This window comes from Diceros bicornis, chromosome 12, assembly GCF_020826845.1.
Source record: "Diceros bicornis minor isolate mBicDic1 chromosome 12, mDicBic1.mat.cur, whole genome shotgun sequence".
NCBI classification, from domain to species: Eukaryota; Metazoa; Chordata; class Mammalia; order Perissodactyla; family Rhinocerotidae; genus Diceros; species Diceros bicornis.
This window is the reverse complement of record NC_080751.1, coordinates 2,720,566-2,734,755: the sequence shown is the minus strand read 5'-3', so window position 1 is coordinate 2,734,755 and position 14,190 is coordinate 2,720,566. Positions and strand designations below refer to the sequence as shown.

The 14,190-nt window shown below is 38.4% G+C and overlaps 1 protein-coding gene across 4 annotated transcripts in view; it reads right to left on the bottom strand.

The window, feature by feature from the left end:
• Positions 1–14,190, bottom strand: part of EIF2AK3 (eukaryotic translation initiation factor 2 alpha kinase 3) — a 78,063-nt gene that overhangs the window by 16,207 nt on the left and 47,666 nt on the right. For all 4 annotated transcript variants that reach the window (XM_058550724.1, XM_058550725.1, XM_058550726.1 and 1 more), the window contains exons 9-14: positions 13,535–13,755; positions 12,830–12,942; positions 9,741–9,863; positions 6,948–7,097; positions 4,664–5,444; positions 878–1,045 (exon numbers count right to left, since the gene is read on the bottom strand). In XM_058550724.1, the coding sequence (XP_058406707.1) occupies positions 878–1,045; positions 4,664–5,444; positions 6,948–7,097; positions 9,741–9,863; positions 12,830–12,942; positions 13,535–13,755 (1,556 nt within the window). The remainder of the gene's footprint in view (positions 1–877; positions 1,046–4,663; positions 5,445–6,947; positions 7,098–9,740; positions 9,864–12,829; positions 12,943–13,534; positions 13,756–14,190) is intronic.

The following is a 14,190-nucleotide window of genomic DNA, read 5'->3' as shown; positions in this document are numbered from 1 at the left end:
AGATCTGCAAAAATGTAAACAAATGCCACGCTTCTCATTAGTTTTTTTTTGTTTTGGAAAATATTTTTCATAAAAATATCTTTAAGATGTGATGGGTCTAATAGTATTGTTTTTAATTGAATAAAATTTTATAGATTTTTCAGTTTTAATCTCTAAATATGGCAAATGCGGATAGATAAAATCCTCTAAGAAAAACTCTTGGGTTCTCAATCATGTTTACAAATATAAATAGGTACTGAGACCAAAAAGTTTGAGAATTGCTGATCTAGACATGTGTAAGCTTGTGAATATTGTTAGCCTGGAGGTGGCCGGGCATGCTACCTTGATGCCCCCAGGACGCCCTGCTCCCACCATGCTTCCAGTCCCTCTCCTGTTTATAGTGCCTTTCCTTTGGAGACTAAGCATCCCGCAAGGCAACATATCCCAGCCTATCTACCTCTATTTCCTGCCATGGTACATTCTGGAAGTTGCCTGTGAATTACTGTAGAGAGCAGCTCAGTACAGTACCTCTGGCTCTAGCTGGCTCTGAAACAGTTCCTACATAGTTTATACAAGGCGAACTGGAGTTATGTTTGGGACGGGGGCCTTAAAAGTCTTTTTCTAAATTTCTGGTGGCTGTCAGGTTCCGGTTCAGAGGGTGAGCATGTTCCTGCATTGTGAGAAGCTTTCTTAGTCCATCTCCAATTCAGAATGTAGAAACTGCACCCTAGCTGTGTTGACTGTGGAACACTACTACCAATTTTCATAATTTTCCGATTTTATTTTATGAGGTGTTTTAGGGGTTTAGAACGTGGATGGAGATTCATGGGGCACATCTAGCTTGCTGTCATACCAACCAAAAACCTATTTTTAATTCAGAAGGCAAACAAAAACTCACCTGCTCTGGGCTCATATACAGCTTGGTCCCCACTTGTCCTGTGTGTCTGGCATATGCGGGCATTGGAGTGAGAACCATCTGCTCTTCCTCGTCCTGGTCCATTGCAGTCACCAACCCGAAGTCTCCAACCTTCACCACATCGTCCATTGTAAAGAATATGTTGGAAGGCTAGAAAAATAAAACGGACAAAACCATGGTAGGTGTGTACAGAGAAGGAAAGTGAAGAGAAGTATTTAAATGACTACAGAAAATATATACAAGAAACTAGATATTCTCAAGCATGTTTCTCTTTAAAATGGACTAATATGAAAATGAAAACAATCCTTCGACGCTAGACAAGTACTGTGAGTAAAGAAAAGGGAAAGGTAGCAGGGGAGCTAGCATTTACTGAACATCCATTCACATTCCCTAGAATTCAGAGTACTTCATCCTCAATCTTATTATTCTATATACTCTCCCTTGGCAAGTGTCTCTACATTTATGATGTAAGCTATGATTATCATACTACTACTAATAATAACAAATGCATTGCAATGCACCAGGAGCTGTTCTAAGCTGTTTACTACTACTAACTCATGTGATACTCACAATCCTCTTACTTCTATTAGTCCTCATCTTACAGACGTGAAAACTGAGGCTGAGAGAAGTAAAGTAAATTGCCCAAGGCTACCCAGCTAGTAAGTGGTGGAGTAGGGAGTCTGACTCCAGGAGAAAAGGACTTCGGCTTCACTGTCACACGTCCAGCATTCACAACAGTTCTTGCCCCACAGTAGCAAATCACTATGATTTGATCAGTAAGTGAAACAGACTGATCTTCAGGTCTGCGTCTGAGAGGGGAAAGTAGGCTCTCAAGGAGAATCAGAACTCTTAACTACAACCAACCTTGTGCTGCCTCTTCTCATACCCAAATGCTCCCATATACTCCAAGTCCCCTGTCCCTAGTTCTAAACTTTCATATGCAACTGTTTATAGGACATATCTAATGAAATTTCTCATGGGCTCCTCAAACTCAAAGTCCCCCATGTGAAATACATCATGTTTCCCTCAAGAGCCTACTCTAACCCTGCTAACATGACCACCATTCATAGCCCTTGAAATAAGGAAAAAGGAAGCCATTTACTTCATGAAATGGAATTTCGTCAGGCTTCAAATCTGCCAGACAAATAACATTTTATTCTCAAACTCCAAAATACCATTATATAATTCTGACTTTGAAGCAATGAAGTTATTGTGTATAACCAAAGTCTATAGCAGTAACCTCCTGCTCTCTTACAAATAACCTTATATGAGAGATAATAACAGACTGTGTTGCCTTATATGTCATCTTTCCTTTCCCCTCCCATCTTCTGGTGTCAGTTGTTACTGAACACTGTGACAGACATTTTTTTGGGTCTCCAGCATCAATCCCCCTGTGATTCCACCAGAGTGCCCTGACTTGACTTTGAGAACTCCCTTCTTCTTGACTGTGCAGCAACCCCAGGGTTCGTGTGGAAGTTATCTTGAGGTTGCATAAGTCAATCAGCATAATCCCATCCCCTGGCCAGGAGAATGGTTTAGGGATGGGTATGCGGACTTGGCTTATCAATGAGAAGAAAACCCAAGGCTGATCAATAGTGAAGGCAAGAGATTCTTTTCTCCCCACTCCCTTTCCCACCACCTCCAAAAGACTTAAAACATGTAGCCTTGAGAATCACTGAAGCTATCCTGAGACTGTGAAGGGAAAGTCTGCCTGAAAATAGAAACAAGAAATGGGGGGCTAGGGAGAGAGAAACCAGGTTCTGGCCACATCACTTGATCCTAGATAAAGCTTTACCTGACTCTTGGACAGTTCAGTTACACGGGCCAAGAAAGGTCCTTTTTCATTAAATTAGTATAAATGCTTTTGGTTGCAAACAAAAGAATATTTAAAATAAAATGATATGAGCATACAGAATGTGTCAGGCATTGTGTTAAGGACATAATGGGTGAACAAAACAGACACAGCTCCTGCCCCTGTGAAAACCAGAGGATAAATAATAGGAGAAAATGAGAATTATGAAGGAGAAATACCAGGTTCTCTGAGGACACTGTGTATTTAAGCAACTGAGAAAGCCCAGCGTAGCTAGAGAGAAGAGAAGACAAGACTAGAAGTAAGTCTGGAGAATCAGAGGCCACAGAGTGTGAATGACAAAAACTGACCAAAACACAAAAAGGGGAGAGGCCTAGAAGGCTTAACATTGAGCTCAAAGACTTATGTCGGAATGAACAGAATGCACAGCTTTTTCAACTGGGCATAAAAATCTTGGGGGAGTTTTTTCTGGCACACTAGAAATCTTTAAAAGGAATTTATCTTTAGGAAGGAATACACTTTTTAATTTCTAGGAAAACTAAAAGGGAAATTAATTTTCTTCTTGAAATTTTTTTGGTGTATAGAAAAAATATATAGGAAAAATCTTTAGATAAAATCGTACCATTACACAAATATTCACCAATATCTCATTAACATTATAAAATCAGAAGACTATTCAATATTAGTAAAAACACAATTACATTGCCTTTCAACTTGGCACTTTGTGTGTATAGTAAGTGTTAAGTACAAGAAGAACTGTGTATATCATTACCACCAAATGATAAATGTTTACCATATTCAAATAGCCAGCACTCTCTCAAGTTAGGGGTATCTGGCCTCCTGGAAGTTGTTTTCTTCCTTCCAACCAAAATAAATCATCTCTGAACTTTTCATTCATTGCAGAATAATTCTTGGCAATTATTTTGGGCCCACATCAAAATCACTGAAGTACAGTGATTATATATAACTCAGTAACAATTACTTTGAATGATAGGAATTATTTCTAATTCTTGCCCTTATTATTCCAAACTCTTAAAATATATTCAAGGATTCAAAAAACCTACTGCTGATTTTAGAAGAAAATAACTCTTTCAAATAGCTACTTTGGTGCCTGAAACAAAAGTCTGTGGTTGCATAAAACTAAAAATACTTAAAATGAGTCCAAATCTATCAAGAATTTAAGCTACTTCCATCAGAAAAATATTTATATATTCACTACACATCTACTGATGACTGCTATGAGCAAATGGAATATGGCAGACGTTGGTCAAATAAAAATTCCATTTACTTATTTCAGAAACACATACTAAGGAAATATTGCATGTTTTAGTAAAAACCTTATGTAATTTAGCATATTGTATTGCTACAATATTCAATGCCATATATATTGAAATTAGAATCAAAGGTTTTAGAGCTGCAAACCGCCCCCTGGCTAACCACTTGCTGTACCTTTCACCATCCAGCTTCTCACTTCCTTCCCTGAAGGCTAAACAGTTCAGAACTAGGGGCAAAAAGCATGGAGACTTGCCCCAATTCAGAGCTAGCTAATGAAGGAACCTATGTTTCTCCTTCCACTTGCATCCCTTTCACTACTTCGGGGCCCTAAGGCAACTTGTGTCAGGGTTACTCAAAGCCATAGGTAAAACGCTACGTCTGCTCATGGTAGACTTTACATCTTCTTTTTTTCATCAGGAGATTGGGAATACTTTTTTACTGTAAAATGGACATAACACATTATAGAGGAGAATTCACAATTTGCCTGAAATTTTTAAAACGTGAGACATCTTACTTTTGCAGCAGGCCCCTTCAGGCTACTTTCCCAAACCTCTGTTCCTCATGACTTTACTCTCCTCCGCTGTTAAGGGTACTTCAGCTAAAAACTGACAAGTACTCCAAATACTGCTCTCAATCACAAGATGTCAGATTGAAACCCTTGAGGGATGTTCCACAATACAGACCTTGAGGTCCCTGTGCATGAGCCCTTTACTGTGCAGAAATTCTACTGCCTCCGCGATCTGCAGGAAGATGTGCAGACACACACTCCTCTCTCTCTCCTCTATGGTGCATCGACTGTGCATCCAGTCTTTGAGGTTTTCTTTTCTGCACAGCTGCATCTGAATGTAAAGATACACCTTTGGTGAACTGGGCTGGAGTTTTTCCGTAGTGTTTTTAGTGAGATCTAAACTTAAAGTGGTTGGTCTTGGAGGAGAAATAGACAAAGTAGGTTCAGAAGAAGATTTGCTGCTGGAATGCCTGAAATCGCTTAGTTTATTAGCACAATGGCTGCCAATATGCAGTCGGTTAGTTTTGAGCTCTTCTTTACTGGACGCATTATCACAGCCAGAATCTTCAAATACTATAGAAGAAGATGTTCTCTCCCTTGACCTTACATTAGGAGATGCTTCAGAAGGACAAAGTTCAAAGGAGTGCCCCTCATCATTGCCATCTATAGTACCATCTTCCGCATCACAGTCTGTAAGGCAACTGTCTTGGAGGTTGTACACTGCACCCACCGACCCACTGATGTCTCCATGGTCCATTTCTGAAAATTCCAGTGGGGAGAACTGACTCTTGGATGAACTTGTCTGACCACAGGAAATCCCTACCGAAAAAGACCTCCTCCTTTTTGGTGAAGGAGCTATGATTTCAATATGTTCTTTTGTGCAGAAAGGATCCATTCTGCGTATTTTAACTGACGGTGCCTCCATTGGGCTAGGAGAGCTGAGTGGCCAGTCTGTGCTAAAAGTGGGAGAAACACAAAGGGATAAGAGTGAATACGTGTTGATTACATTATGTGAACCACACCCTTTGTTTTAAAAGCTTCAGTTATAATAAAGCCAGTTACCAAATTACAAACAACATACAGATTTAATAAAAACATGATATAGGAGACAAAGAACATCACGTTCCATCCGTTCCTTCTAAGAAACTTAATTTGAAAGCTTAATTTTATACTCCAAACAGTTATCTGGGACTGTCACAGCATAGGCAATGCCTTTGTGAAAACGTGAAACACTGAAGGAACACCAAGGATGGGACTCCTCAGTGGCCGTGACTCGGAAGCCCCTCTCCAAATCAGGGCAGCAGCCCACAGGGTCTTGTGACAAGGAGCCACTTCACCTGGTCCTTCCACGGTTTGGCTATTGGTGGCATCTACAACTGTCACTGCAACAAATTACTCCACGTGGATCTAGGGCTGTGTTTGGTACTTCTGGGCAGGAATTTTACTCCAGCTGTTGGATAAATAGTCTATTTGCAGCCTGCTTCCTCTTTGCTCTCATTTAGTAGTTTTTAAAAAGGCCTTCCTTCCTATAGGACACCATATTTAATAAGGGAATTATCTTCAGGTTGCCTAAGTTTATGTTTTTTTTTTTTTTTTTTTTTTTTTTTTTGCTGAGGAAGACTGGCCGTGGCCTAACATCCAGGCCCATCTTCCTCCACTTTATATGGGACGCTGCCACAGCATGGCTTGCCAAGCAGCACGTCGGTGCACGCCTGGGATCCGAACCAGCGAACCCCGGGCCACCACAGGGAAGTGCGCGCACTTAACCGCTTGCACCACCGGGTCGGCCCCAAATTTATATATTTTTAACTGCAAATAGTTTTAAAACTACTTTATTTTTATTTATTTATTTATTTTTTTTATTTTCCCCCCAAAGCCCCAGTAGATAGTTGTATGTCATAGCTGCACATCCTTCTAGTTGCTGTATGTGGGACGTGGCCTCAGCATGGCCAGAGAAGCAGTGCGCCGGTGCGCTCCCGGGATCCGAACCCGGGCCGCCAGTAGTGGAGCGTGCGCACTTAACCGCTAAGCCACGGGGCCGGCCCTAAAACTACTTTAAAAAGGAGTTGTAAATTGTTAGAAACTAAATAAAACTAAGAAACTAAATAAAAATTTTTAAAAAAATGGAGACAAAAGCAGACAATATCTCTTATTGAGAAAAGCCACTATAAATCTCTCAGTGAATTACAATTCATAGAGCCCTACCTACTAATAATTTAAAAAATTCATGTTCTAAAACTGGAAGAAAAAAAATTCATGTTCTAAATACTAAACCAACTTTTCACTATAAAGTAGCTAGAGAACGTTCCAAAACATGATGACAGAGAACAAAAATCTGCTGTTATTTTTCTTAACAAAAAAAAATCCCTAAAGTTATAGAGATGATATTTTGTTCACAAACACAAAAAACTAGACTGAAAGAAAATATCAGTTTTTAAGTCTGTCTCTAACCAAGTTACCTTTCATCTTTCAGCCAGATCTCATCCATTTTTTCTTGCCACTTCTCTGGTGGTGCTTCCAACCAAGCATTGAAATATCTAACAATTCCTGGGTGTTCAAGCTTGGCTAAGGCTTTAACTTCTCGCATTACCTTTTCCCGAGCCAATTCCCTGAAACAGAGAAAAGAAGAAGACATGGAAGTTTGCTTGGATCTGAAGAAATAATCATATCCAATAGCAAAAATAAGAAAACAAAATTCTCTCTTTAACTTTTAGAAATAGATGAGTTAGCCTAGTGGCACAATTCTAAAATGCCACATAGTAAGTCTGGTATTAAAAAAAAAACCATGTATTTTAGTTTTTTTTTTTTTCCTTCTAGAAATAAGTGCTACAAAATACATATTGTCTCATTCAAATAAAGCTTTCTTGGCTGACTAAAAATGAATGCTCCAGAGCCTTAACGATTACTGGCTCATGTTTGTTCATTAGTAGGAGAACAAACAGGTATAAGTGAAGTACTCAGAAAAGAGAGCTCAGCATCGCAGCTCAGGATGGAGAACGACCACACTGACAGAGACATATGACGATCCAGAAAGCTTGTACTAGCACGTCTGTCTGTCTGTTTAAAGCAAGCCTCAAGTACTGAATATCATCGGCAATGAAGTTTAACTGGAAAAGCATCTGTGTTTGAGCTTCTGCTTTGACAGCTTTTCTGATGGATCTAATCTCACATTTCTCGAGATCCCACCATCACCTGGAACAACATAATAAAGACAAGTTATATCCTCTTCCCTCCCCAGTAGACTGTCAGCCATTCCCACTTTTCCCTCTGTGCTTGTTGTTGTTAAATGTCCTCACTCTCCCAACCTGAGAATCCCAGTGCGTTTTTGAATTCTTCAGCTTCTAAGTCCTCACATTCAGTTACCAAATCCTACCAGCTCCTCCTTTTCAATTCCTTACACACTCATTTCTCTCTTATCCACCACCACTGCTGCTGCACTTATGTTCTGTATCTTAGGACTGAACTTTTGCAAAGAAAATCTCCTAGTGAATATTCTTATCTCTGACCCTTTCCTCATATCAGCCTCCTACCTCCAGAGCCACCTGTACTTTGACCACATCATTCCTCTGCTCAAAGACCTAACTGTCTATGGAATAACTCTAAACTCCTTTGTTTGGCATTTACAGTGCTGCAATCCATCTTTTCCATCTCCTCTTCCATACTCCCCTCAATTCTTACCCTTTGCTCCACCCATGGCAGAACCCTCACCATAGTCTATTCCATCTCCGAGTGTTTGCCTACAGCCTTTGCTCAGGTCGTTTCATGTACTTGGCCATCCATCCCCTACATGTCTGTCTACTGAGGGACAGGCTACTCTTGAACACCCAGTGCAGACGTCACCACCTCCACAAAGCTCGCCTCCTCTGACTGCCTTTCAACTGCATTTGCGCTTTCTTCAAGAGAAGCTAGTTACTAAGCTAAGCCACGGGTCACAATCTTCCTTGCATTGCAGGAATATCTGAGTATATGCATAAAGGTTCTTGAGGGAAGAAGCCTTGCTTAATTTTACATCCTATGTGGTACGTATTAATATTTAAACTACTCAAACATTATGTATCAAAGAAAAGAATTAGTTCCATAGTACTCAAACCCATCCTACTCCTGTGTCCCTATCTGTTGGACAGAAATGTTTAAACTACCAGTTAGAAGCACAGCCCAGCACTTAGTGCTCATTTAATCAAGAATCCACAGGAGCCTTCTACGATAGACAGAAAGGAAGGAGTTACTGAAAGCTCTTCATCTTAAGCATTACACTGCTCTGAGCCAGAAATTCCACTTCTAGAAATCTATCCTAAGGAAACAGATGTGGTCAAAAATTTATATAAAAGATGAACACTGCAAAATTATTTTTTTTTCGCTTTGGTGAGGAAAATTGGCCTTGAGTTAACATCTGTTGCCCATCTTCCTCTTTTTGCTTGAAGAAGATTGTCCCTGAGCTAACATCTGTGCCAATCTTCCCCTACTTTGTATGTGAGACACTGTCACAGCATGGCTTGATGAGTGGTGTGTAGGTCCACACCCAGGATCTGAACCCGTGAACCACAGGCTGCCAAAGCAGAGTGTGCAAAATTAGCCACTACACCACTGGGCAGGCTCCTGCCAAAATTATTTTTAATTGCAACAGATTAGAAACCTAGATGTTGAACAATAAGAAACAGTTAAACAAAATATGGCATATGTGTTAACTGGACTATTATAAAATACTTTTAGCGTATTTTAGCATTTTAATAAAATACTCTTAATAATATGGGAAATGCTGAGGATAAAATGAAGGAAGCAATAGATAAAACTGTACTATATTGGTAACTGTGCTACCAATTAGGTAAATTTATAACCAGAAAAAAAAATCAAAAGGCAATACTCTAAAATGTTAATAGCAGTTATTATTGGGTAATAGATGTAGATACAGATGGTTTTTGTTTTAATACTTTTCCTTATTTTCCATAATAAATATAGGTAATCTTTAAATGGTGCTATGTATTAAAGCCTACAGTTATTATAATTCACTATGGGAAAGTCCTAAGTTATTAAGAATCAAAAAGAGGGCAGATTTTTAAGTAGACACAAAGCAATCAGAGTAGATCACATCTTGCAGACAGCTGGTTACCTGGTAGTACTTAGAACATGAGACTCAGATGATCAGAAACTATGTTTTTTGTAGTCTCTATGGAGTATAGTAAGCAGGACATACTGCCTATGGGATTAGATAACATAGTGCAAACTCCAAGTTTACTAAAAGTACCATCTGTTACCTGTTGGGGAGACGGATTCTCTTGATAGCGTAATTGCAGTCATCTACTTTGTTTCTAGCTTCAAAGACAACTCCAAACCCCCCACGACCCATGCACTGAACGGGTTCAAAATCTGTTAGATACCTTAGAAAAAAAAAAAGTAAGTTAAAAAAAAGTTTAGAAATAGTTTCAAATTTTGTAGTAAGGTAATAAGTAGTTCAATCTTATTTTATGATATATAAAAATGTATAAACTCAGTCTCATAAAACTTATTTTTAAAAAGAGTATAGTTTAAATTCTACTAATAGCATTCTTTGTTCTTCTGAATGAAGCAAACACATTCGAGTTTTTTCCTAGGAAATTTACAAAAAATAAAAAAGCTTCTGCTTCCTTAGGAATCACTTGTTAATCACTTGTTCTTATAGCAACTGTACTACTGTTCTGTCCTATCCAATACTTTCCATCATCTACCAAAATATCCTATCCTTAGTTTTCCAACCTTTTACTCCTGCGGCATTCTGTACTCAATAAGAAAATGTATTTTAATCTTATGTCAGTGCCCGTAAGTTTTACAGAAAAAATTTAATCAATCCTATTATATTTAAGTACCTTTTTAGCCAGAAACCTCTCTAGGAACCAAAGCTGTCTGATATTGGCTGGGTTGCCTCATGAGTCAGTATGCTCATCACCAAAGGTATTCGGACAGAAGCTAACTCACCATCTGTCACTTACAGATGGACCTCTGCATTGTAGCCTGTTTTTCCCTTTAGTGCCTGACCTCACTGATCTGCACTGTATATTCCAGTCAATCTGTACCAGGCTCTCTCACAGCTTCGGGACCTTTGCTTCTGCTGTTTGCTCTACTGGAATGGCCTATTCTTTGTACTTAATGACACTCTAGTCTTCTTTCATTCTGCTCATCTCTCCACCTCTGTAAGGCCTTCCTAGACCCCTGTTTTAACGTGCTCATAGCACTTTGCACATAACACTTCGAAATATTTAAACTTAATCTCAATATTTTGCAGTTATTTGTATGGAGCTCACTCTCCCCACTGCCACTGAACTGTGGGGCACTTGAATGCAGGAAAGCATTCTTGTTTCTCTTTGTACTTCCAGTGCCTGAGCTTACCTGGCAAATAGAAGGTCTAACAAATATCTGTTGAATAATGCATGAATTAATAAATAAACGGATACATGCATGCATACCAGGGAAGTTATTCTTCCAGCCATATGGGGGAGAATTGAATTAGATTATCTTTGGTGTTCTTTATAAGGCTAAGTTTATTAATGATTTGCACACACATACTCATTTAGTAGTTGGCTCAGCTGGTTAGAGCATGAGTTAAGGAGGAGAGGCAACAGATCTCAACCCTCCATGGGCCAATTACCTTCACAGCAAATGAAGAGTAATAATCTGTATTCCTAAAAATAACTAGTCAAGGTACTTCAGTACAAATCCATCTCCCCAACTGCAAAAGCCCATGAAATTCATAGCCTACTCCTGGAGGGCCAATTGAGTTATCTTCCTATATTAAAGAAAACACCCATATGAAAATGGATAGACCTTCTGAAAAGAAATACATCTTATATACGATTACAGACTCTATAAATGTAAGTATCATCTTGCCAAAGGTCCCAACTGATAAACGACAAAGTTGGGATTGGAACTCATGAGTGAATCCAGAGTTCAGGCTCTTAATAATGCCTAGAACATAGCAGGCACTCAATAAACATTAGGAACTATTATAGGGCTCCTGTATTTTAAAAGCAATCAGCTGTATTCTTCTTATTGAAGAAGAGTAAAGTTAAAGGAAAATTAAGTCATTTGATGTTAGAATTCAAATTCTCATTCGAATTCTCTTCACAACAGCCTTACAAATATATATTTATTCACCATACCTCACTCCTCCCCCCATCTCTACCTCTTATTTACTCATGATTTAAGGCTCAATTAAAATGTGACCTCATTTATGACACCCTTTTGAATCATCACAACCAGAGTTAGTCACTTAGTTCATGGCTTTTTTCTTATATGTTTATGTTTTATTGCATATTATCTTCCCCTACAGACTTTAAGCTCCTCCAGGACAGGCCCAGCACACAGTTGTTCAGAGTAAATGTTGAAGGAACAACAAATGACCTCAGGAGGGGATTACTCATTGGGAGGTGTCGAGTCCCTTGCTCTCTTCCTCTCTCACTGCCTGCTGGTGTTGCTGGCCACTGACGTATTAGTCCACAGCTTTGTTAGCAAGGGAAACTAGTAGCTAAAACAAATTGATTACAGGCAATGCTCAATTTTTGATAACATGGTATGAATGCAGCTGAGAAATTAAGTCCATAGATAATCAAAATATCACAAATTTTAGCTGTAATTTTCAATCTTTTCTGTCATAAAACCATTACCCTAGATACTAAGCAGTAAGGTTCTATATCTTTTCTTTGTCCCCATATCACTAAAGCGTATGATATCAAAACAAAGGAAAAAAGTAGCAATAATTCATGAAATATGAAAAATTAACCACAGCACCATTTCCTGTACCAAAAAGCATCAAAATCTGCACACCTGACAGGCTGCTAACAAATTCTCTACTTTTTATTTTACTTTCAAATTATTTGAATTACCTTCTTCTTAGGTAACTCATCTCCCTCTTCTGCTTTTAAAAATTATCTATTCTACTGGTATATTTTCCCCCATTTTTCTACTTCTTATTCTAGACAGAATGAAGATGAAATAAATAATTGAAGATTAAGTAACATATGGAGATTTACATCATACTCTAATAATGCAATAAGTACTATCTGATACTAGTCATGCCAAGCCCAGTACAGTTAAGACTCTCAATAACTAAGTTATCTGAATAAGAACTGAATTTGGTCACTCAAATTCTAAACTTCTGTAACACTCTATCTCTACCCCTCCTAGGGTACATACCACCTTGAATAAGTTTAAGTTACTTGAGGGTTAAGTCTATGTTTTATTTACCTAGATATTCACACATTTGGGAAAAAAAGTTAAACCAAGATCTTAGTTTTATAGCCCGTGTCTTTGATTCAAACAGTTGCCACCAGAAGCTACAACACATATATATATTTTATGATAAGACTCTTACCGTGATACATATCCAGAATTTTTTACGTCATTCCAGCTACTGTCCCTAGCTTCTCCACTTACAGAATCATATTTATTTTCAGTTTGACACTGAGTTTCAGATTCCTTCCTTTGCTGATACAGTGGGGAAAAAAAATCACTATCAGTACAAAGATGAAGTGAAGTTAGCTAACAATCTTAGCCTATAAAATAACATTGGACAGTAAACAAATAATATTGAGAAAAATAAAAGCATTATAAGAACACAAAATACAGCATTTCCCTTGTAAAAGAGAAGTGGAACGATATGGGTGGAAGCCAGATTGCAATGGGTTGAGAAATGAAGGGGAGGGCCGGCCCCGTGGCTTAGCGGTTAAGTGTGAGCGCTCCGCTACTGGCGGCCTGGGGTCGGATACCGGGCGCACACCCACGCACCGCTTCTCCGGCCACGCTGAGGCCAAGTCCCACATACAAGCAACTAGAAGGATGTGCAGCTATGACATACAACTATCTACTGGGGCTTTGGGGGAAAAAAAATAAATAAAATTATAAAAAAAAAAAAAAAGAAATGAAGGGGACGTAAGGAAGTAGGAATGAGAGTACGGGCAACAATGATTTTATAGTAAAACTTAATAAAATGTACACCTCACCGCCCCCCCAACACACACAATAAGTTTTCTAATCTCCCAACACTCTGAAATAACTTGGATTCTAAAAAACGTCTTACTCTGTGAGGATGCGGATGGAAAAGTCTGCGCACAATGAAAGTTGTTGCTATGATACATAATAGAATAGTTGCAACTATTTCTTTCCACCAGTGTAAGAGGAGAACGGGATCCTTTTTGCGTATATTCTTGCTGTAATTTGGGTTGTCGAGAAACCTGACTGTGATCTGTGTGCTCCGTTTGCTCCTTTCCCTCTTGTAGTATGGTAGATAGTAACCATTATCTTCAAAACAAACATCAAAATTTTTTTTAAAAAAAAGATAAACCAATATAGATCCACCTTTAATTGTTAAAAATTATCTATTTTCCTGACTTATAACACTAATTCCTTTTTAAAAAGTTTCCTCTTTTTGTTAATACATTTCAACAGCCTCATTTACTTTACTTTTTCTTTTTTACTATACAAATATATTTTCCTTTATTCCATAAACATCATAAATTTTCTTTATATTGAATAATAAGACTAGAAAAAAACTTAAGGGCCACCCCATTCATTACTTTATTAATAATTCAATCCTTTAAATGCAAGGAAGAATTAGATAGTACTCAAACTCCCTTCAGGGATTTTAAACTTTCATTTAGCATCAACAAAATACCAAATTTTACCATTAATCATTCTTCACAAGCTAAAAGGAAAATGTCTCCATCATGCTCTTTG